Source organism: Peromyscus eremicus, chromosome 2 (assembly GCF_949786415.1).
Source record: "Peromyscus eremicus chromosome 2, PerEre_H2_v1, whole genome shotgun sequence".
NCBI classification, from domain to species: Eukaryota; Metazoa; Chordata; class Mammalia; order Rodentia; family Cricetidae; genus Peromyscus; species Peromyscus eremicus.
Genome location: NC_081417.1, coordinates 64,370,279 through 64,389,420, shown reverse-complemented (window position 1 = coordinate 64,389,420; position 19,142 = coordinate 64,370,279). Strand labels below are relative to the sequence as shown.

The 19,142-nt window shown below is 41.2% G+C and overlaps 1 protein-coding gene and 1 long non-coding RNA gene across 5 annotated transcripts in view; one reads left to right on the top strand and one right to left on the bottom strand.

Annotated features, from left to right (window-relative positions):
• Melk (maternal embryonic leucine zipper kinase) overlaps nucleotides 1-19,142 on the bottom strand; it is a 73,755-nt gene that overhangs the window by 17,463 nt on the left and 37,150 nt on the right. The window contains exons 9-12 of one of the 3 annotated variants that reach the window (XM_059254255.1): nucleotides 15,943-16,011; nucleotides 14,453-14,551; nucleotides 6,345-6,431; nucleotides 1,318-1,437 (exon numbers count right to left, since the gene is read on the bottom strand). In XM_059254255.1, the coding sequence (XP_059110238.1) occupies nucleotides 1,318-1,437; nucleotides 6,345-6,431; nucleotides 14,453-14,551; nucleotides 15,943-16,011 (375 nt within the window). The remainder of the gene's footprint in view (nucleotides 1-1,317; nucleotides 1,438-6,344; nucleotides 6,432-14,452; nucleotides 14,552-15,942; nucleotides 16,012-19,142) is intronic. The other 2 variants (XM_059254256.1, XM_059254257.1) reach the window with 2 other exon arrangements.
• On the top strand, nucleotides 1,330-4,788 carry LOC131903589 (uncharacterized). 2 transcript variants are annotated; one of them, XR_009377545.1, is made up of 3 exons: nucleotides 1,333-1,407; nucleotides 2,791-2,824; nucleotides 4,287-4,788. It is a non-coding gene; the product is annotated as an uncharacterized LOC131903589 (long non-coding RNA). The 2 variants fall into 2 exon arrangements; XR_009377546.1 differs by lacking the exon at nucleotides 2,791-2,824 and having other exon boundaries at nucleotides 1,330-1,407.

The window sequence follows — 19,142 nt, the reverse complement described above, 5'->3', positions numbered from 1 at the left end:
ACACACAGATGACACACACACACAGACACACACACACACACACACAGACACACACACACACACAGACACACACACACACAGACACAGACACACACACACACACACAGACACACAGACACAGACACACACACACACACACATACACACACACAAATAATATAAAATAAGCTTCAACTATGGAAGACAGATCAAATGAAAACAAATGTGAGCATCTAGGAGGAATGAGATGTTGCTTGCATCTCTATAAATGTTCACAACAGGAGAAACAGAAAAAGAATCACAACTTGCTTAAAAACAACTCTCATGGAACAAATTTACATGGCACAAGCTATCGTAACTACAGAAACCTAAATCCCAACAGTAACATAAAAATGAAAGTATTTATATTAAAATACATCATATAAGATGTATCATGTATTCATAGGTCTGACCCCCTTAAAGACCCTATATGTACAAGGACAAGCGTAGATGGGAAAGACACATTACAGATTAACTAAATCTAGAGCTTGAGAGGCCGCTCAGTGGATAACACACTAGCTGCTGTTGCAGAGGACCCGGGTTCAATTCCCAGCACCCACATGGTGGCTCACAACTGTCTGCAACTCCAGTTCTAGTGGATCTGACACCCTCTCTGGCTTCCTCCAGCACTAGATGCGTGTGCATGTACGTGCGCGGGCACACACATACATACATACATACACACACACACACACACACACACACACACACACCACTCATACACATAAAAAATAGTAAATCTTCTTTTACAGGATTAACTATATCATCTAAAGCTAGTAGGTTTATAAGTAAATCCTGTATTTCCTTTTAGTCTGTCTATTCCTATAATAATCAGGATGTGCTTTTATGGAGAAAAAAGAAGGGTAGAGGATGTGCTTTTGGTTTGCGGTTTTTTTGTTGTTCTTCAAGACAGAATTTTTCTGTGTAGCCCTGGCTGTCCTGAAACTCGCTCTGTAGACCAGGCTGGCCTTGAACTCACAGAGATCCACCTGCCTCTGCCTCCCAAGTGCTGTGATTAAAGGCATGCGCCACCGCTGGGCTAGAGGAAGTGTTTTTAAAATGCTATATTAACTTCAAACTTTGAGAATTCAAGTTCAGAACTCCCATTTTTCTCTTCAAGAATGTTTAAATCAACTGGAAAAGGCTCAGTGGTAGAGTGCTTGCCTCAAATGTACAAGGCCCGGGGCTGCAGAAGAAACAGAAGTTTTCTTGCATACGGCTGATAGCCATGCCAGTCTGCTCATGAACAAGGCTGCCAGCAAGAAGAGCAGGTATTCACACGAGGGTTCTAGAACCTACCTTTGGAGTGGGGCTGGAGGTTCCACAGGAGAAAGAGGGAAGCTGTAAGCGAGCTGGCTTCCCTCGAGACTTCTTGGCTAGAAGCAGAAGGTAGGTGGCTGTGAGGTGATCATACTGCCACTGAAGGAAAAGGAGATCAGCAGTTAAGACACTGCAGTGTGTAAGGAAATGCTATTCTAGTTAAACTGGTCTTTCAATCCAATAGGCATTCAGAATTCTAAGTCAATAGCTTTGCAGAGACAAGGTATTTAATTAACATACCCCCCATACCTAAAACTGTCCTGTGCAAAAAGGACTTCTAAACACCTTGAGGCTATTTTGTTATCAATTTCCTATTTCTAAGTTAATTTCCTTTGTAGTTCTAATTGTTTTATCTTCAGGTACTCTCCATAGAACTCTTAGTTATAAAAAAAAAGAATTTTGATCTATTATAACTTCTTTCCTACACACATCTTCCATCTCCTCCTCTGGTAATTTTTAAGCAAATCATTCCAAATTTACATCATAATGAGTTTGTAAGTAGTATTCACAACTAAATAGGGGTAATGTTCTGAATATTTAATTATTATCATGACACAACCAGTCAGAACAGAGACCATGAGGTGGCCAAGAAGATACTGGGACCCTGCCACATCAACTGTTAACTATTTAATTGTGAGATGCAGAGCTAAAAAGTAGTTCAATTAGTCTAGCATGTGCAACCCTAGTTCAATCCCCAGCGCCACAAAATAAAAGTAGACAAGATGTAGGGGAAGTGGTATCCAGGGTATCTGGGACAGGTAACAGTCAGAACAGTGGCTATTTACTAAGCTTTATATACATATTTTAACATCTTAATAATAGCCATACTGATCGGTTATAAGCCCAGCAGCCAAACCACACAGAGCTAAAGAAAGAAAGACACAAAAACAGAAGAGTAAGAAAGATTCCTCATTCTTGTATTTCCTTTTTGTTGTTTTAGAACTATATCATTCTTAAAATTAATTTATTTAAGTTCATTCTTCTACTTCTCCCACGAAATCTAATATTGTGACCTCTCAACATTCACGGTACATCAGCTAACCTACCTCTTCCCAGAATGTCCTAGAGACATTCCCAGATATTGGCATTCCGTGTGCCACCTGCCTGTCTAGCAACTTTTTCTCCTCCATGCTACAATGTACCCTCACTTTCCTAGATCCAAGCATTCTTCTTTCTTGATTGACACTCTGGTGGTAGAAATCATCCTCCAGTAACTTTCTGAGGGTTGACAGGAAGTAAATGTTTTAAAGCCCCACATGTCTGATATATGACAGCATTCTAGCCTTATGCTTGACTCTGGTTTGGTCAAGTAGAGAGTTACAGACCAACAATAGTTTTCATAGTTTGGAAGACACTATTCCTCTTGATTCTGGCACAGCTATATTTAAAAGAGCTCCCTAACTCCCATGCTGTTAGCTTTTGTCTCTGAAAACTTTCATGGTCCTTCCCCAGCTTTCTGAAATTCCACTAGAAGAGGCAGTAACGGGTACGTATGTTTTCATCCTCTGTTAATCCTGGTTATCGTGAAGTTTCTTTACTGCTTTCTTCCCCCTTCACTATTTAACCTTCCTCAGCCTTCTATTACTATTAATAGTAATATGCATGGTACATCTTTCTTAACCCTTCTTTTTGTCTCTCAGTCCTACTTTTGAAAATGTCACCTTAACTTTATTTTCAAACATTTCTACCAAGCTTTTCATTTCTAGACAGAGTTACAAGGGCTAGAGCTTAGAAAGTTCTTTATGGACCGGGCAGTGGTGGCACACACCTTTAATCCCAGCACTCAGGAGGCAGAGCCAGGCGGATCTCTGTGAGTTCGAGGCCAGCCTGGGCTACCAAGTGAGTTCCAGGAAAGGCGCAAAGCTACACAGAGAAACCCTGTCTCGAAAAACCAAAAAAAAAAAAAAAAAAAAAAAAAAAAAGAATGAGAAAACAACCAGGTGGTGACACACCTTTAATCCGAGGCAGAAGCAGGCAGATCTCTGTGAGTTTGAGGCCAGCCTGGTCTACAGAGTGAGTTCCAGTACAGCCAGGACTATTTCACAGAGAAACCCTATCTCAAAAAGAATGAGAAAAAGCTGGTAGGGTGGCTCAGTAAAGGCATCTGATGGTAGAAAGAATGGATTCCACCAAGTTGTCCACTGACCTCCTGTGCTCACTCGCCCTCTCCTCCCCACCCCAAACATACACACAAATGAAGAGCAGTACTAAAGAAGAAACACTGTGAGATGGGCATGGTACTTGGGAGGTGGTGGCAGGAGGAGCAGTTCAAGGTCATCCTCAGTCAAGCTACAGGAGACCCTGGCTCAAACTCACGCTCATCTTTCAGAATAACTGACAGAACCTTTAAAGAAATTAGCCGCAGAAAGTAAGTTCTAAAATGCCTTAGTATCTCTATTTTCTGCAACAGAAAGAAAGAAATTAGTTCAATTTTCACTTTTAAGTTTGAAAACTACAGAGAGAATTTTCAGGATACCATTTGAAAGACTTTTTCCAATGATGTTTAAACTGATTGTTCTAAGAGGCAGATTTTAAACAACCGTCAAATTCATTCAAACAAATTTTTTTCCTAGCTAAGATGACATATCCAAGATCCTCTGAAATATCCCAGCTGGCAAAAATAAATTATAGTGCTGAGATATAGTTAAAACTGGCTTATTATCCCCTTTTTCTGTGGGACCAGAGACTGAACCCAGTGCTTCTCACACACACGGGAGGCAAGCTCTCTGCATTAAGCTACATTCCCAACCCTATAAAGTTGGCACATTTTAACGACTGTTGAAGCTGGACGATGAATGCCTGGAAGCTCATTGCTACCATCCTAGCTCTTCTTATGTAGGTGTCTGTAACTTTGTACTATAACTTTTCTGAGGATATATATATATATATTTACTATATATGTACTAATAAATTTTAGCTGTTTTCATTCCCCAACCCCCTTTCATCAGCCCTCCCTCTCCCAATGAACCCCTCTTCCCAACGAATCTCCTCCTCTTTCATGCTCCTTTGGTGTGACCCACTGAGGTTAATGAGAGCTGCTTGCAAGAGCATGGGGAGAGTCTTACTGGAGACTGGACACCTTATCGGTGGCTACACCACTAAAGAAAACGGCCCTTCCCCTGGAAACCATTAGCTGCCAACAGTCCATCCACGATGAATGCTGACAGGCCCAATCGTGTGCAGATCACCACAGCTGCAGGACTTCCTGTCTGCAGCTGCCGTGTCGTATCCAGAAGACTCTTTCTGCAGCACATCTCTCCACCCTCTGGCTCACACATTCCTTCTGCCCATTCTTCCAAGATGTTCCCAGAACTTTGGAGAGGGTGATGGCTCACTTGGGGTGAAGCATTCCACCATCACTTACACTTAGCATTTTGGCCAGTTATAGGTTTCTGCATTAATTGCCTCCTAGGCAATAAAAAGCTTTTCTGAAGCCAAGTGCAGCACTAATCTTAGGTGGTGACCAGGAGCTGGCTTTTGTTCATTTTTTGAAACAGGATCTCAGAATGCAGCACAGGCTTGTTTCACCTTCCCAAGTACTGGAATTACAGGTGTCAGCTACCATGCCTGGTTGGTTTTTGAGATGGTCTCACACTGTAGTAGCAATCTTCCTGCCTCAGCCCTCAGAGGACTGGGATTACAGGTGTGAACCACCAGGCCTGGCATTAAATTTCAAATGTGTACTGTTATAGGCTAAGGAGCTGTCACTTTCTGTAAACAATCCAGAGCCACTGCATGCAGCACCCTTTACATCTCACTGCAAAGCAGTAAAGCTCTGTTTCAAAACCAAGTGTTTAAGGTTTCTACCCTGGACGATGGAAAACAGAAAATAAATACGAAGCACAAGTGACAAAAGACCTAGTGTTGGACCAGGAGCAAGAGGGGGTATGGGACTCACTTGCCATACCAGACAGGACTCAAGAGCTGTGAATGCCTGTCTCTAGAAAAAGACCACATGTTTAGCCTAGATATCAAGGACCTAAAAAAGCAAAAATGATCCAATATCAGAAATCCTGCCAATGATTTCATAGCACCCATTTCACATGCTGATGCTACAGGACTGTTTTTAGGGAAGAAAACTGTGGTATGAGCTGGGCAGTAGTAGATGCCTGCAATCCCAGCACTGGGAAGGCAGAAGTTGGAAAACTGAGTAGAAGGCTAACCTGGATTACATACAGCGCTCCAGGCTAAGGCCAGCCTGAGGCATACAGCATACAGAAAAACTGTCAGTCAGTCAGACAGACAGACAGAGACAGTGTGGGGCATGTTATCTGAGGCTACATCCAAGCCCCTGCCTGAAAACAAAACTTTTCGTTCTTGTTTAGTTCTAGTGCTAGAAATAGAACCCGGAGCTTCAAACACACTAGGCAAGTGCTCTACCACTGGCTAGACGCCCAGCTCTTGAAAAAAGGTGTGTAAGTATGTTGTCTTCGTTTACAGCAGAACTAGAATTCTGATTCTAGAACTTTAAAACAGTGAAAGTCAGAATTATTAATTCTCTATGGATTCGTTTGCTCTGATTCTCAAGTGTTTATTCATTACATTTCCCCAATCCATGTCCAAAGTACAGTGTTCACATTTAAAGAGGACATCCAGGATTGGTAGAGAGCTCGGTGGGTAAAGGCACCTGTCATCAAGCCTGACAACCTGAGTACAATCCTTGCAACCCAATGGTATAAAGAGAAAACCAACTCCTTCAAGCTGTCCTCTGAGCTCTACACACTTACATGGTAAGCATGTGCTCACCACATACACATACACACACACACACAGAATAAGCAAATAAATAAATGTAGATACGGTTGTAAGAGACCCAGAAGACATAAGCAAAGAAATGCATCATACATGAATATACAGTCAGTGCCTCGCTTAAATTCATGATGGTCCCGTGGGTCTTATAAACATTCTATCACTGTCAATGTACTAACAAAATAAAAGGACAATGAACAAAAGCTACCACCCTTAAATTCATGCTGTACCAGATCTTACCAATGAAAAGTTCTTACCGATGAAATTAAATCCTCCATTGTTTGCCTGTTGTTACGGTGATGTACGGAAAGCTCTGTTATGCAATCATCGTCAAGGTGAATCAACTATAAAACACAATTTCATAAACTGTTAAGTTTACAAATATATTCTTCTGAAACTTAAAAATCAACATAATCACTTCAAAAAAGTCCAACAGCAACATGTGGAAAGAACATGAATTTATCAAACTTTTGGGTACACATCAATATGCATGATTTTTTTTTTTCTTTTTGCTGTGCTCAGACTGGAACCCACAGTCTCACAGTAGACAGATGCTCTCCTGCTGAGCTACATTCTCAGCCCACTAGTCCTCATTTGTCCACAAGCAATCAGAGGCCAACACCATTTCAAGAAGATGAGTTCTTTCCTGGCTTTCCTATCCCATCACCTGACTGACTGTTACAGTGTTTCCATGCTGTAAAGGGGTCACATTCCTCTGCATGTCTACTCCAAGTCTGTCAGGCATTTTTTCCAAAGAGCAGCCATGTTTAGAAATCAGCATTGACACAAATGGTCAATGAGTGGCTCTGACTTGTACTGGATTGCACTTTGGGTCATGTTTAGGTCTGTACCATCCCAGGAGGCCTTGTGACAGTGTGTGACAGACGCAACACAACCACCTTCACACAGAAGGTACAGCACACCATCGTGTTGAAACACACTGAAACTCTATCTGCTTCAATTCCAATTTGCTTAAGGACAGCAATGACAAGTCCTCAGACCCCTGCATGGTGGACCTCACTAAGAACAAAATGACAGGAATGGCCTTGTCTGAGCTGAAAAACACTCAGAAGATGGAATGTGAAGAGAATCACAAGGAACATGATTTCCAAAGGAAGACCTCTTTGTAACAGCTCCAGGAAATAATGTCTTCCTTTCTGCTTCAAGTCCCCCTCTGTGGGGAAGTTGGAACAGCTGGGATGCTCAGCCTCACCCTGTCACCTATGTCTGTCCCCAAGGGATCTCCAGCCACCGAGTCAGTGCAGCCTGACCGCTCACATCTTGGTTTTAATTGTGACATCACTTTATAACCGTGTGCCCTTGAGTATGCCACTACACCTCCCTGAGCTTGTTTTGTATCTGTAAAAGAGAGATGGTACGCCCGGTCGGCGGTGGCACACACCTTTAATCCCAGCACTCAGGAGGCAGAGGCAGGTGGAGTAATCTCTGTGAGTTCTAGGCCAGCCTGGGCTACCAAGTGAGCTCCAGGAAAGACGCAAAGCTACACAGAGAAACCCTGTCTCGAAAAAAACAAAAAAAAAGAGAGAGAGAGAGATGGTACATGCCATGCCACATATGTAACACACAGGAATATTCAAGTATAGCATCTAAACAAGGCCCAAAAAAATGGTTAGCTATTTTTATTAATATACACAACCCTATTTCCTCTTTAACTTGATAACCTTTCAGAAATTTAAATATATCTGTTACAGGCCACTTTCCCCTCTAAATGATACAGCAGTTATCAGATACAGCAGTATCATGACCCACCCTCATGCAGAACATCACATGATAACAGTGTGCTCAAGAGAGACTTACCCCACCATCATGGATGGAGAGAAACAGAAAAGATGGTGACTTTTCTGTGATCCATTGCTTCTGTTCCTTAAAAACTAGATGCTGAATCCTAATGGCCAACATGATAGTGTTAGGAGGTGGGGATTTTACAAAGTGATGAGATATGAGTGCGATCTGTCCTCCTGAACAAAAATAAGCCTCAAAGGCATCCATCCTTCAGTCCTTCCACTATAGAAGGATGATACAATGTGAAGGAAACCACCAAAAATAGAAAAGCAAGTCATCACCAGACACTACAGAGGCCTTGGTCTTGAACTTCCCAGCCACCCAATTTATGGTATTCTGTTCTTGAAGGTCGAATACACTGAAGAAATCAAGACAAACTTGCACTATTGGCTGGACAAGCACAAAATCAAAGGTTATTTAGAGAGAAAAAAAAAAAGAGTTCAGACCACACAGATTTATACCAGTGGCACTGGAGAATTCCAAAGTGCTAAGACATGTATTCAATGGTTTGTTTTAACCTTTGTGACTCTCAGAGTACAGATTCCTATTTAGGATGATCTCAACCTCAAAAGCCCAAACACTTCAACACCCAGTTGGACATCTTTTTATTAATATCATAGCTCAAATAAGAGATTTATGGAGTTCTTTCCAGATTCTAGCTATCCCCTAAACAGGAAACACTTCTCAGCCAGGTATGGTGCCACATGTAATTCTAACACACTGGAGGTTAAGACAGGAGGATCAGCAAGGTGATGGTGGTGCACACCTTTAGTCCCAGCACTCAGGAGGCAGAGGCCGGAGGATCTCTGCATTTGAGACCAGCCTGTTCTATGGAACAGCCAGGGCTACACAGAGAAACCCTGTCTTGAAAAAAGACAAAAAGCAAACACATGCAGGCAGAATACTGTATACATAACAAATTAATAAATCTTAAAAAAAAAAAAAAGACAGGAGGATCAAGAATTCAAGGCCAGACTGGGCTATGTAGCAAATTGAAAGCCAGCATAGGCTATATAGGAAGACACTATTTTTATTTTATATTTTACATATTTATTTTAATTTTATATGTACATGTGTGCCTGAGTGTATATATGTGCACCACCTGTGTCCTAGAGCCCAAAGAAGTCAGATCCTGTCGGGCGGTGGTGGCGCACGCCTTTAATCCCAGCACTTGGGAGGCAGAGGCAGGTGGAGTAATCTCTGTGAATTCAAGGCCAGCCTGGACTACAGAGTGAGTTCCAGGAAAGGCGCAAAGCTACACAGAGAAACCCTGTCTCGAAAAACAAAACAAAACAAAAACAAAAACAACAACAAAAAACTCAGATCCTTTGGAACTGGAGTTAAAGATGGTTTTGAGTCACTATATGGGTGCTGGGAACTGAACCCAGTCCTCTACAAAAGCAGTAAGTGCTCCTAACTGCTAAGCTATCTCTCCAGCTTTGGGAGAGCCTATTTTTAAAAGGAAAAGAAGGGGAAAAAACAACAAAAAACAAAAAACAACTAGGCCTAGCATGATGGCATAATAAGTAAAGGCTCCTGCCACCAAGCTCAGTGACCTGGAATGACTGTAGGGCCCCACATGGTAGAAGGAAAGTCAACTTCTCTGGTCTTGTCTCTGTCTCTGTCTCTCTCTCTCTCACACACACACACACACACACACACACACAAACGCAAAAAAAAAAAAAACCACGCAAAACCTTTTTTAAAGGCAAAGACAATCAGCCTGTCTCTCCACACCTCCCTACCCTGCAAATCTAACATGTTATGCAGAAGAGAAGCAGGCATGAAGGAGGTACTTTGCTTTCTCCTGGACTCCTAAACTAGAATAAAAAGGATGGAGTGACAAAGGTCTGAGAAGGACTCTCATTTTAAACTGAGTCTTCCAAAGGGACTCAATACTTTGATGGTGCTCTGAACTCTCAGCTATGTATACTCAGGTTAAGGACAAAAATGCATGTCCAAAAGTAGCCAATTATTTTGGATTATCCGTGCCTGCTACATTTCCTGTTCACTAGGGCAGAAAATGGAACTGAATATAACTTCTATTTGATACAATACTTGGGTACTAGAGCTGTGCATGAAAATGGCATGAGGAGATCATGCGTAGAATTATTACAGCATCTATGCCTTAAATATCCAAGTAAATCAGAATTATTTTTATAGTTCATTCTTGATAACACACACTACTGAAAGAAAAAAGCAAATACTTCAAAAAGCAACAACAACCCTTATATTTCTTCTATTTACAACTCATTTTTACCCTGCAACAGCTCTGTAAGGAGGCAGAGCAGATGAGTAAGCTAATGGGTAAAGGTCCTCTAGACAGACAGAACACTAAGTAAAATGTCCAGATTATGGGTGATGAAACAAAGATTAAGAAGTCAGTTATCTGGCCCCAAAACTGGCATTTTTGATTCCTGGCCCAGACTTTACTACTACACCATAATATTGTCTACCATCTATGATTCTGCTCCTGGCCCAGACTTTTCTACCACACTAAGATACTGCCTATCTATGTTTCTGTTCCTGGCCAGACTTTTCTACCACGCCATGATGCTACTTATCTATGATTCTATGAAAAAAAGGAATGTTTGCCACAAAGGTTGCAGACAGGCAGGATACAGACCCCGGGTTTAATCCAGTTGACCTCCCAGGTCCTTTCCATGCTGCAGCCCTCCCGCTTGATTCAAATTCTGGTTTTCTACTCTACACATACTAGCCACTCGACTATGGACAAGTTACTTCATAATAATGCACATCCTTTGCTCCATCTGCAAAATAGGGAAATAACAGGCTCTGCTTCAGAGAGCTAGTCAAAGCCTGAATGAGTTAGCAAAGCCTATGGAACAATACTTGACTGGAAAGTACTATCCAAAGAGTTCTACCCGTATCATTCCGTAGTAAAATATAAAACCTGAATCTTATAATAAATAGCATGCTAGTGTAGTGCTCAACAAATACTAGCAATTTTTAAAGATTTATTTTTATTATTGTGTATACGTGTCTAGGTGCCTGGGGAGGTCAGGTGTTGGATCCCCTGGAGCTGTAGTTACAGAATGTTGTGAGCCACCACCTGCTCCAGGTGCTGGGATGCAACTTGGGTCCTTTGCAAGAACAGTAAATATGTGCTCTTAACCTCTGAGCCATAGTTTTATTTGTTTTTAAGACAGGGTCTCACACTGTAGCTATGGCTGGCCTAGAACTCATTAGGTGGCTCAGACTGGCCTCAAATTCATGTCAGTCTTCCTGCTTTGGTTTCCCAAGATCTAGCACATGCCACCACATCCAGATCAGCAGTTATTTGTTTTCCTTTTTTTTTTTTTTGGTTTTTCGAGACAGGGTTTCTCTGTGTAGCTTTGTGCCTCTCCTGGAACTCACTTGGTAGCCCAGGCTGGCCTCGAACTCACAGAGATCCACCTGCCTCTGCCTCCCGAGTGCTGGGATTAAAGGTGTGCACCACTACCACCTAGCTTGTTTTCCTTTCTTTTTTCCAAGACACAGTCTCACTATGTTTCTAAGATCAGCCTCAAATTTGTCATCCTACTGCCCAGATACCCAAGGAGTTTGGATTATAGATGTATGCTACCACAGCTGACTAGCAATTATATTAAGATGTAAGTAAACTGTATGCCCTGGGAACACTCAAAACTAGGTTTTGCTTTATACTATGCCCCAAATTAAAAAAAAAAAACAAAAAAAAAACAAACAAAGAACAGAAAACAAACACACAAAACCTCTGATGTTTAAATCAGAGACTGTCCTCAGGAGCACAGTTAGGAGGCTCTGAAGTTCCAAGCCAGCCTTGGCTACATGAGACTGTGTCTCAAAATCGAACAAGCTATGAGAGAGATTTTCTTCATTTTGGTAACTTTTCTAACATGAGCAGTAGTGTATTCTATCATATTAGAATCATGGCTCAAAAGACATGCAAAGCCTTCTACACATGGAGAAATGATGACCCCTAATGGTTGAACACAGGCATTTGCATCCCCTAATCTCCACCTCACAAAGGACACATCAGTTTCCCTGTTTCTTCTGCTGAACTGCTCAGACACTCACACTCGTGGTTTCTCAGCATTGGTAATCTCTAGATTAAGCTGCATTTACTCAACAGATATCCACTACATCATGGAGGCCTGGGAGAATAAGGATAAGAGATAGAGTAAGAGTTAACAATCAAAGCAGAATCAGGAAGAGTTTTAGTTAGGTCTGTATGGCCTGAAAAGTGGGGAGAAGAGTAGATGCTTGAAGTGAAAGTCTACTTTTCTAAGACTAGCTAGCTAGTGAGAAGAGTAATTATATTCACTGATGTGATTATTCAAAAAGCAAATGCTCCATTTGTCTACATGTGACATGTCTGAGACACATCCCCCAAGCTATTCCAATCCATGTGCATATCATACACCACAGCAGAAGTGGAGAAAAGTCTCAATTATCTGCAAAGGTTATAAAAATACTCCTCCATTTTCTAGCTACATATAGGGTGAGTCTGTGTGTGTCTGTGTGTCTGTGTGTAAATGATGTATATATGATATATGCACATGTATATGCATTACATGTACCTGTGAGGACTCAGAGGGCAGATATATTAAACCAATTTTTAAAGTGTGATCTGCAGTCTCCTGAGTCTCCAGGCACAAAACTATTTCTACAATACTATTGCTCACATTTCACAGTGCTGACATTTGAACTGGGAGCACAAAAGCAAGGAGTGAAACTGGTGCTTCCGTGGAAATCCAGATGTTCCAGGACAGGGTGTTGTCAGGTACTCATAATTCCCCAAATAAGCCAGGTGCTATTAAGTCCTTGATGAAGCAAAGAAAAGAATCCTATTACACGTCAACACTGAACATGTGTGTTTTTAGTACAAGATGGAAGTGTCAGGTGCAAAGCCACTGCCGTCTGGAGCAAGGAACCTATGTGACTAGGGTAAATCTTCAATTAGCCATTTTAGTCATAGAATACCACTTCCTACTGGTTATTCAGACTGGGTATTTTGGAAATACTTTGTCAAAGCCAAACAAAGTGAATTAACTAATGGTATTTGTTGTAAACAATGCAATTTTATCTTTCAAGCAAAAATTAGGAATTGTTAAAAAACTAGTGACTGTCACACAAGCTTGACAGCTTTCCAACACTGAAAATGTCTTTTCCGATAAGGTCAGTAGTGACTTTAGAAAATGTGGGGTTTTTTAATGCTGTGTTGGAAAATGTGTCAGCAATGGAAAATCTGTACCACTCAGGGCCGCACAAGTATTTTCCACATGACCAATACAGAATGGTACATGGAAAAAAGAGCCCATGAACAGACTAATGACTTTTATGAGAGTCCAAAGTGCTCACTGACTTCATATTCCACCTGCAACTAATCTTTAAGAAATTACCAAACTGGGGGCTAGAGAAAGATAGTCCTCAGTACTCTTGCTCAGGACCAAGGTTCGGTTCCCAGCAGCCACATGGTGGCTCATAACCACCTGCAACTCCAATTCCAAGAGATCCCATGTTCCCTTCTGTCCTCCTTGGTCACATGGTGTACATACATATGTACACGTAAGCAAGCACCCATACACATAAACTAAAATAAATATTTTTTTTTTAAAAAAAGACCATACTTTAAGGAATTATCAGACACTATCTGAAAGGTCTATTGAATATTCCCCATGTTCCCTCTCTGTCTGGGTGAGGTTACATTTTCTAAATGGAGAAACAGGAAGACTATACAGGTGTCTGCTATTATGCCAGACCTCACAGAAACTTGTAAAGACATCAACATGCCACTCTTTTGTCAAATTTATTTTTCAATGTTTTTTTATTCACAAAAATATTTACTCATGATATGTAACAGATTTATTGATTGCTTTTTTCCTTTTGAGACAGTCTCAGTATATAGGCCAGGCTGTCCTCAAACTTGCTTTAGGCTGTCCTAAACTCAACTTCTCAAGTGCTAGGATTATAAGTATGTGTCACTACACTCAACTCTTACTGTTACATTTTTATAAATAAATAAATAAATAAATATTAAGGGTACAAAAAAAAACCTCTCAAACTCAGATATCTAGAAACTGATGTGATTTCGTCACTACACTGGGAAGCAGAACTGGTTGAACTTATTTCTACAGATAAATAAATAGGTTTAAGCAGAGTTAAATAACTCCTTCAAAACTCCCAGAGCACTGTTCACAATCCTGACTGCACGTGGAAAACAGCTGGGAGCTTTGAAAAGCACTCATTAATACTGTGGGATGGAAAGCAGGAATTGCTGGTGGCGGTGGGCGCTGAACTCCTGAACTTCTGCTCTCGTCTCCTACACACTGGAACTAGAGACACGTGGCACTCTTTCTGCCAGGCCCTGCTGTTTAAGGTTCTAGGTGATTCTCGTGTGTAGTACAGGTTAAGCAACCACTCACTGGCCCAAAGACTGACAGGTAATATAGGACTGGGCTATAAGTCTCCCAACAGCGATCCAGACAATAAACTTTCTTTCCTCTTTAGAGCATATCATCACAAGTTCTGAAGTCACACAAACTTCTGAAAACAAACTACTGGGTTTCATTATACTTACAGGAGTCTTGCTTTGCCACTCAACTGGACAGTTGTAATCTTGCATGATCCAGGGATGGTTCAAAAGATTTTTCATAGAAATCCGTTTCTTTGGGTCCACCTAGTGGCCATTAAAGTACATTTCAAACAGAGACTACAACACCTTTCCTCCTGAGAACTCAAAATGCACCAGAACAGATGTAAACGTTATCATCACAAACAACGCTGTCAAAGACCTTAAAATGGCCTTGGAATGAATTCTTTTAAAAAGGCAATTGAGGCAAGAAAACTATAGCAACCAACACAGGCCTACATGATAAATGTTTAACAAACACGAACTTCATTGGTATGGACATTATTCATGAAGTTCAGTCAATCTATTGTATGATGTAATAGTCTTTTTGCTGGAAAACCTATTCATGGGAAATAGTCACCAGTTTAGTATTCAAGCAAGCGCAATGCCAGGCATTCACACTGAATATGCAATCTCTACTTCCGATTCACTCGCAATCACATAGAACAAGCTGAAAAGCACACCTTTCGTTTCCATTTGTGATGTTCAAATGTGAGGAGAGAAAAATTAATCAACAAAGATTAAGTTTTGGGGTCTAGAAGAAAGGCTGAGGCATTTTTCAATCTCACTATGGAGATTTGGTGGTCTGGCTCTACTTAATCAAGGTGGGTGAGCCTGAGGTACATTTTAAATTAAAGGTAAAGATGACTTAATCGATGGAAAACTGGAAGATATTCAGGGAACGTAATAAATAAAATAATTCACTATTTCCAAGTATTTCCAATTCATTGCATCCAAAGCACACGCCAGAGCAGTGAGGTGGGCTCAGACACACCCTTTCCATTTTATAGACCACAGCTTAGAAGACAGGCTTACTGCCTGGTTAAGAGGGTGAATACCCAGACTTCAGCACCTTTCACCATCATTCCACCAAAGAGTCATTCTCAAAGTGGTCCCAAAACCATCAGCACCAACACCATTCAGGAGCCTTTTAGAAATGCAAATGCTTAGTCCTGCCTGAGATCTGTTACGTTAGGTAACTGGGATGGGGCCTAGTAAGTTGTGTCTTAACAGGCACACCTGGCAATTCTGACACATTTAAGTTTGAAAAGCACACTAGATCACAGGGCCCATAGACCACATATCAGTTCATCCAAGCATCTGTTCAGTAGTTTATATGCCTAATGTGCAGGAGTAGAAACAAGAAAATGGAGAGGAGAGCAAGAGCTAGAGAAAACAGAATGATTATTAAACAAACAAATAAATAATAAAGGTTTTTAAAAAGCACATCATCAAAGACAGACGAGGTCTAAAGCAACTGTGTTTACAACATGATTAGCAGAGGTTCTCGGAAAGGATATTTACAAGATACAGGATGACTGGAATCCTTTTTAAGCTAATAGATAATGATAAATGCTGCAGTCCCACAGTTATATTAAAAGTTAAACCAAATGATTACAATGGGCTTCTATTACTTAAAAATAAACAACAAACTTTACCTGAAGCATCTGTTGGAGAAGCAGAATGCTACTGGGAGAGAGCCACTTAGGAACATCATATTTCCCTCTCTACAAAAAAGCAAAGAAAACATAGAAGACAACTTAGGTCCAACCTGCCTTGCTGATATTCTATGGTAGTTAGATGCTAGAATTTGCTTCTATAACTTTCAATACTTTACCAACTACAAGATTCAGTCAACATTGTCAATAAGAACAACTCCTAGTTCTTGCCAGAAAACAAAAAAAAAATCCAGTAAATTAAATACTATCATCATCTCTAAATTATTCACCTGTCAGAAAAGGACTACAGTACTGAGAATATATTTACAATTAACAGTGAAATATATCTATACTCACAGGCTTAGGAATCCATATTATGATTACAGGAAGAGCATAGAGAACACTACACTCACTTTGTACTGCCAAAGCACACTAGAGTTGATCCTCTTAGAGCAATTATCAGCTGACACAGTGAAGCAACAGCAAAACATATTTGACAGCAGGACATGTAGTTAAAAATAGGCCACAACGGACAGGGGATGAACTCAGTGGTAGAGTGTCTGCCTAGCAAGGGTAAGGCCTTGAGTTTGGTACCCAGCTCCAAAACAAAACAAAACAGGTCATTAACACACATGGTACACAGGGCAGAACTGTTAATCACTGAACAAACTGATAACTGTCAATACTGTGTGAGTATGTGCATGCGAATGCAGGCACATGTGTGACATGATGTGTGTGGCGATCAGAAAACAACTCTGTGGAGACGGTTATCTCTTTCCACCTTTGCAATGGTTCTGGGGATTGAGCTGAGGCCATCAGGTCTGGGAGGCCATCAGGTCTGGGAGGCCATCAGGTCTGGGAGGCCATCAGGTCTGGGAGGCCATCAGGTGTATGAGGTCATCAGGTGTATGAGGTCATCAGGCGTGAGGCCATCAGGTGTATGAGGTCATCAGGTGTATGAGGTCATCAGGTCTGGGAGGCCATCAGGTGTATGAGGTCATCAGGTCTGGGAGGCCATCAGGTGTATGAGGTCATCAGGTGTATGAGGTCATCAGGCGTGAGGCCATCAGGTGTATGAGGTCATCAGGTCTGGGAGGCAAGTGCTTTTACCCATCTCACCAGCCCTCTAAAAGCATTTCCTAAGGCAAACATTTTTTGAGGGAACGGAAGAGACTAAGGAAAGAAATGCTTACAACCTGGCTAACTGGCACATCCTGGTCACTATATCATCAAGCAAAGACAAAGCCAGGAGGTTGTTAAACCTTAATTCAGGTGAAAATACCTTTGGATAGAACCTGCCACTAACATCCTCTTTTCCAATTCTGGGGAAATGATACAATAATTTCTTGTAGCAGACATCAAATTTCTTAGTGATGCTAAAATAACAAGATAATTATTTGAGAAAACCTAAATTAAGTTGAATGTGTAATTCATAGCATGCATGAAAATTAACTTCACCCAAATTAAATGCAAATACAAAATTTTAACAGTATTTAGAGAAAGCAGGGGAAGTTGTTTTTAGAATTTTTTCTAGACACAACAGCAAAATCAAAAACTTTAAGACTATCATGACAAAACAAACATTTGACATTTCTGAACAGCAAAACACTAACAAGATTAACAGCCATCGGGGAAAAGACTTTCCTGCCTAGATGAAAGATTACAACATTTAATTACATTAAAAGGCCTGCAAGTCACTAAGCACTACATCAGCTCTTCCATGCCTCCCCGCCCAGTGAGTGGTGAAGCACTCTGCCGACTGCCAGACTCTAACCTCTCTTCTGGCCACACCTACATTCAACCCATCAGCATCTGGACTGTGCTCAAAACACATCTGGCAACCTCATCTACACCATCACAAGCCTCTTGTGGCACATTCCAGACTGTACCACTGTCCCCTGACGTCTAGTCTTCACTCACTACCACTTATATTCCCTAAAAATAGTGGGGCAAGTCATGTCACCTCACTACTCTAAGCTCCCCAGTGACCCCCCAATCTCGCTCAGGGTGGTCCGTTTCCTCATGTCCATCCCACTTCTTGTTACCCCTCAAATTCATCTAATGTCTCACTCTCCCTTACCAAATGAGTCACTCACGAAAGCAGCCTGCCTTGGCCTCAGCATTCATGGTTCCCTGTCTGCCATGCCTGTGCTAGCTGCCAGCAGAGAGTGTGCTTCAGTGAAGACCAGCCTGCCCTGCACCGTTCACCACAGCACTCCACCCGTCATTCCTACTTGTTTTACAGTCCTTATTACCACCATCAGTTTCTATTTTATTCCTCACTACATTCAAAAACAAGCTCCTTAATACAGAATTTGCCATTCTGTTGACCCAGAATAGTGTCTGGCCCTAGTGTGCATAAAGTGCTCAATTAATATTTTTTGACTTGGGGGGGGCAGGAGGGGGGAGAGCAAGGGAATCTGATATGTAAAATTAAATTAAATTATAAAATAAAAAAAAAATTTTTTGACTAAAGGAAGGAATTAGACAAAAAGCATACACTCTAAAAGAAAACAGGCAACACGCATCAAATTATGTTCAATTAATTTAACAAAAAATTAATTTAAGGGCTGAGGATGTGGCTCAGTTGGAAGAATGACTGCCTAACATGTACAAGACCCTGGGTTCAATCCTCAGCACTGTATAAAACCAGGTGTAGTGGCACTCACTATAGGTGGAATTTTCTGTCCTGACAATCAGTTCCCAAATAACCACACAGAGACTTATTATTAATCATAATGCTCAGCCAATAGCTTAGGCTTGTTACTAACTAGCTCTTACAACTTAGATTAACCCATAATTCTTATCTATGTTTTACCACATGGCTCGGTACCTTTCCTCAGTACTGCATGTTCATTTTGCTTCTCCCCAAATCTCCTAGCAACTCTGCCCTCTCCTTCATCCCAGAACTCTCTCCCTGTCCTCAAGTCCCACCTCTTCCTGCCTACCTACTGGCCATTTAGCTCTTTATTAAACCAATGAAAGCAACACATCTTCACAGTGCACAAAAAGGTTATCCCACAACAACTCATCAGTAATCCTAGCACTTAAGACATGAGAGCAGGAGTTCAAGGTCTTCCTAAACTACATGCAAACCCAAGGTCAGCTTGGACTGCAGGAGAATAGTCTCAAAAAACAAGCAGGAGTAGGACAGATGGTTCAATGGGTACAGGCACTAACCACACAAACTAGGCAACCAG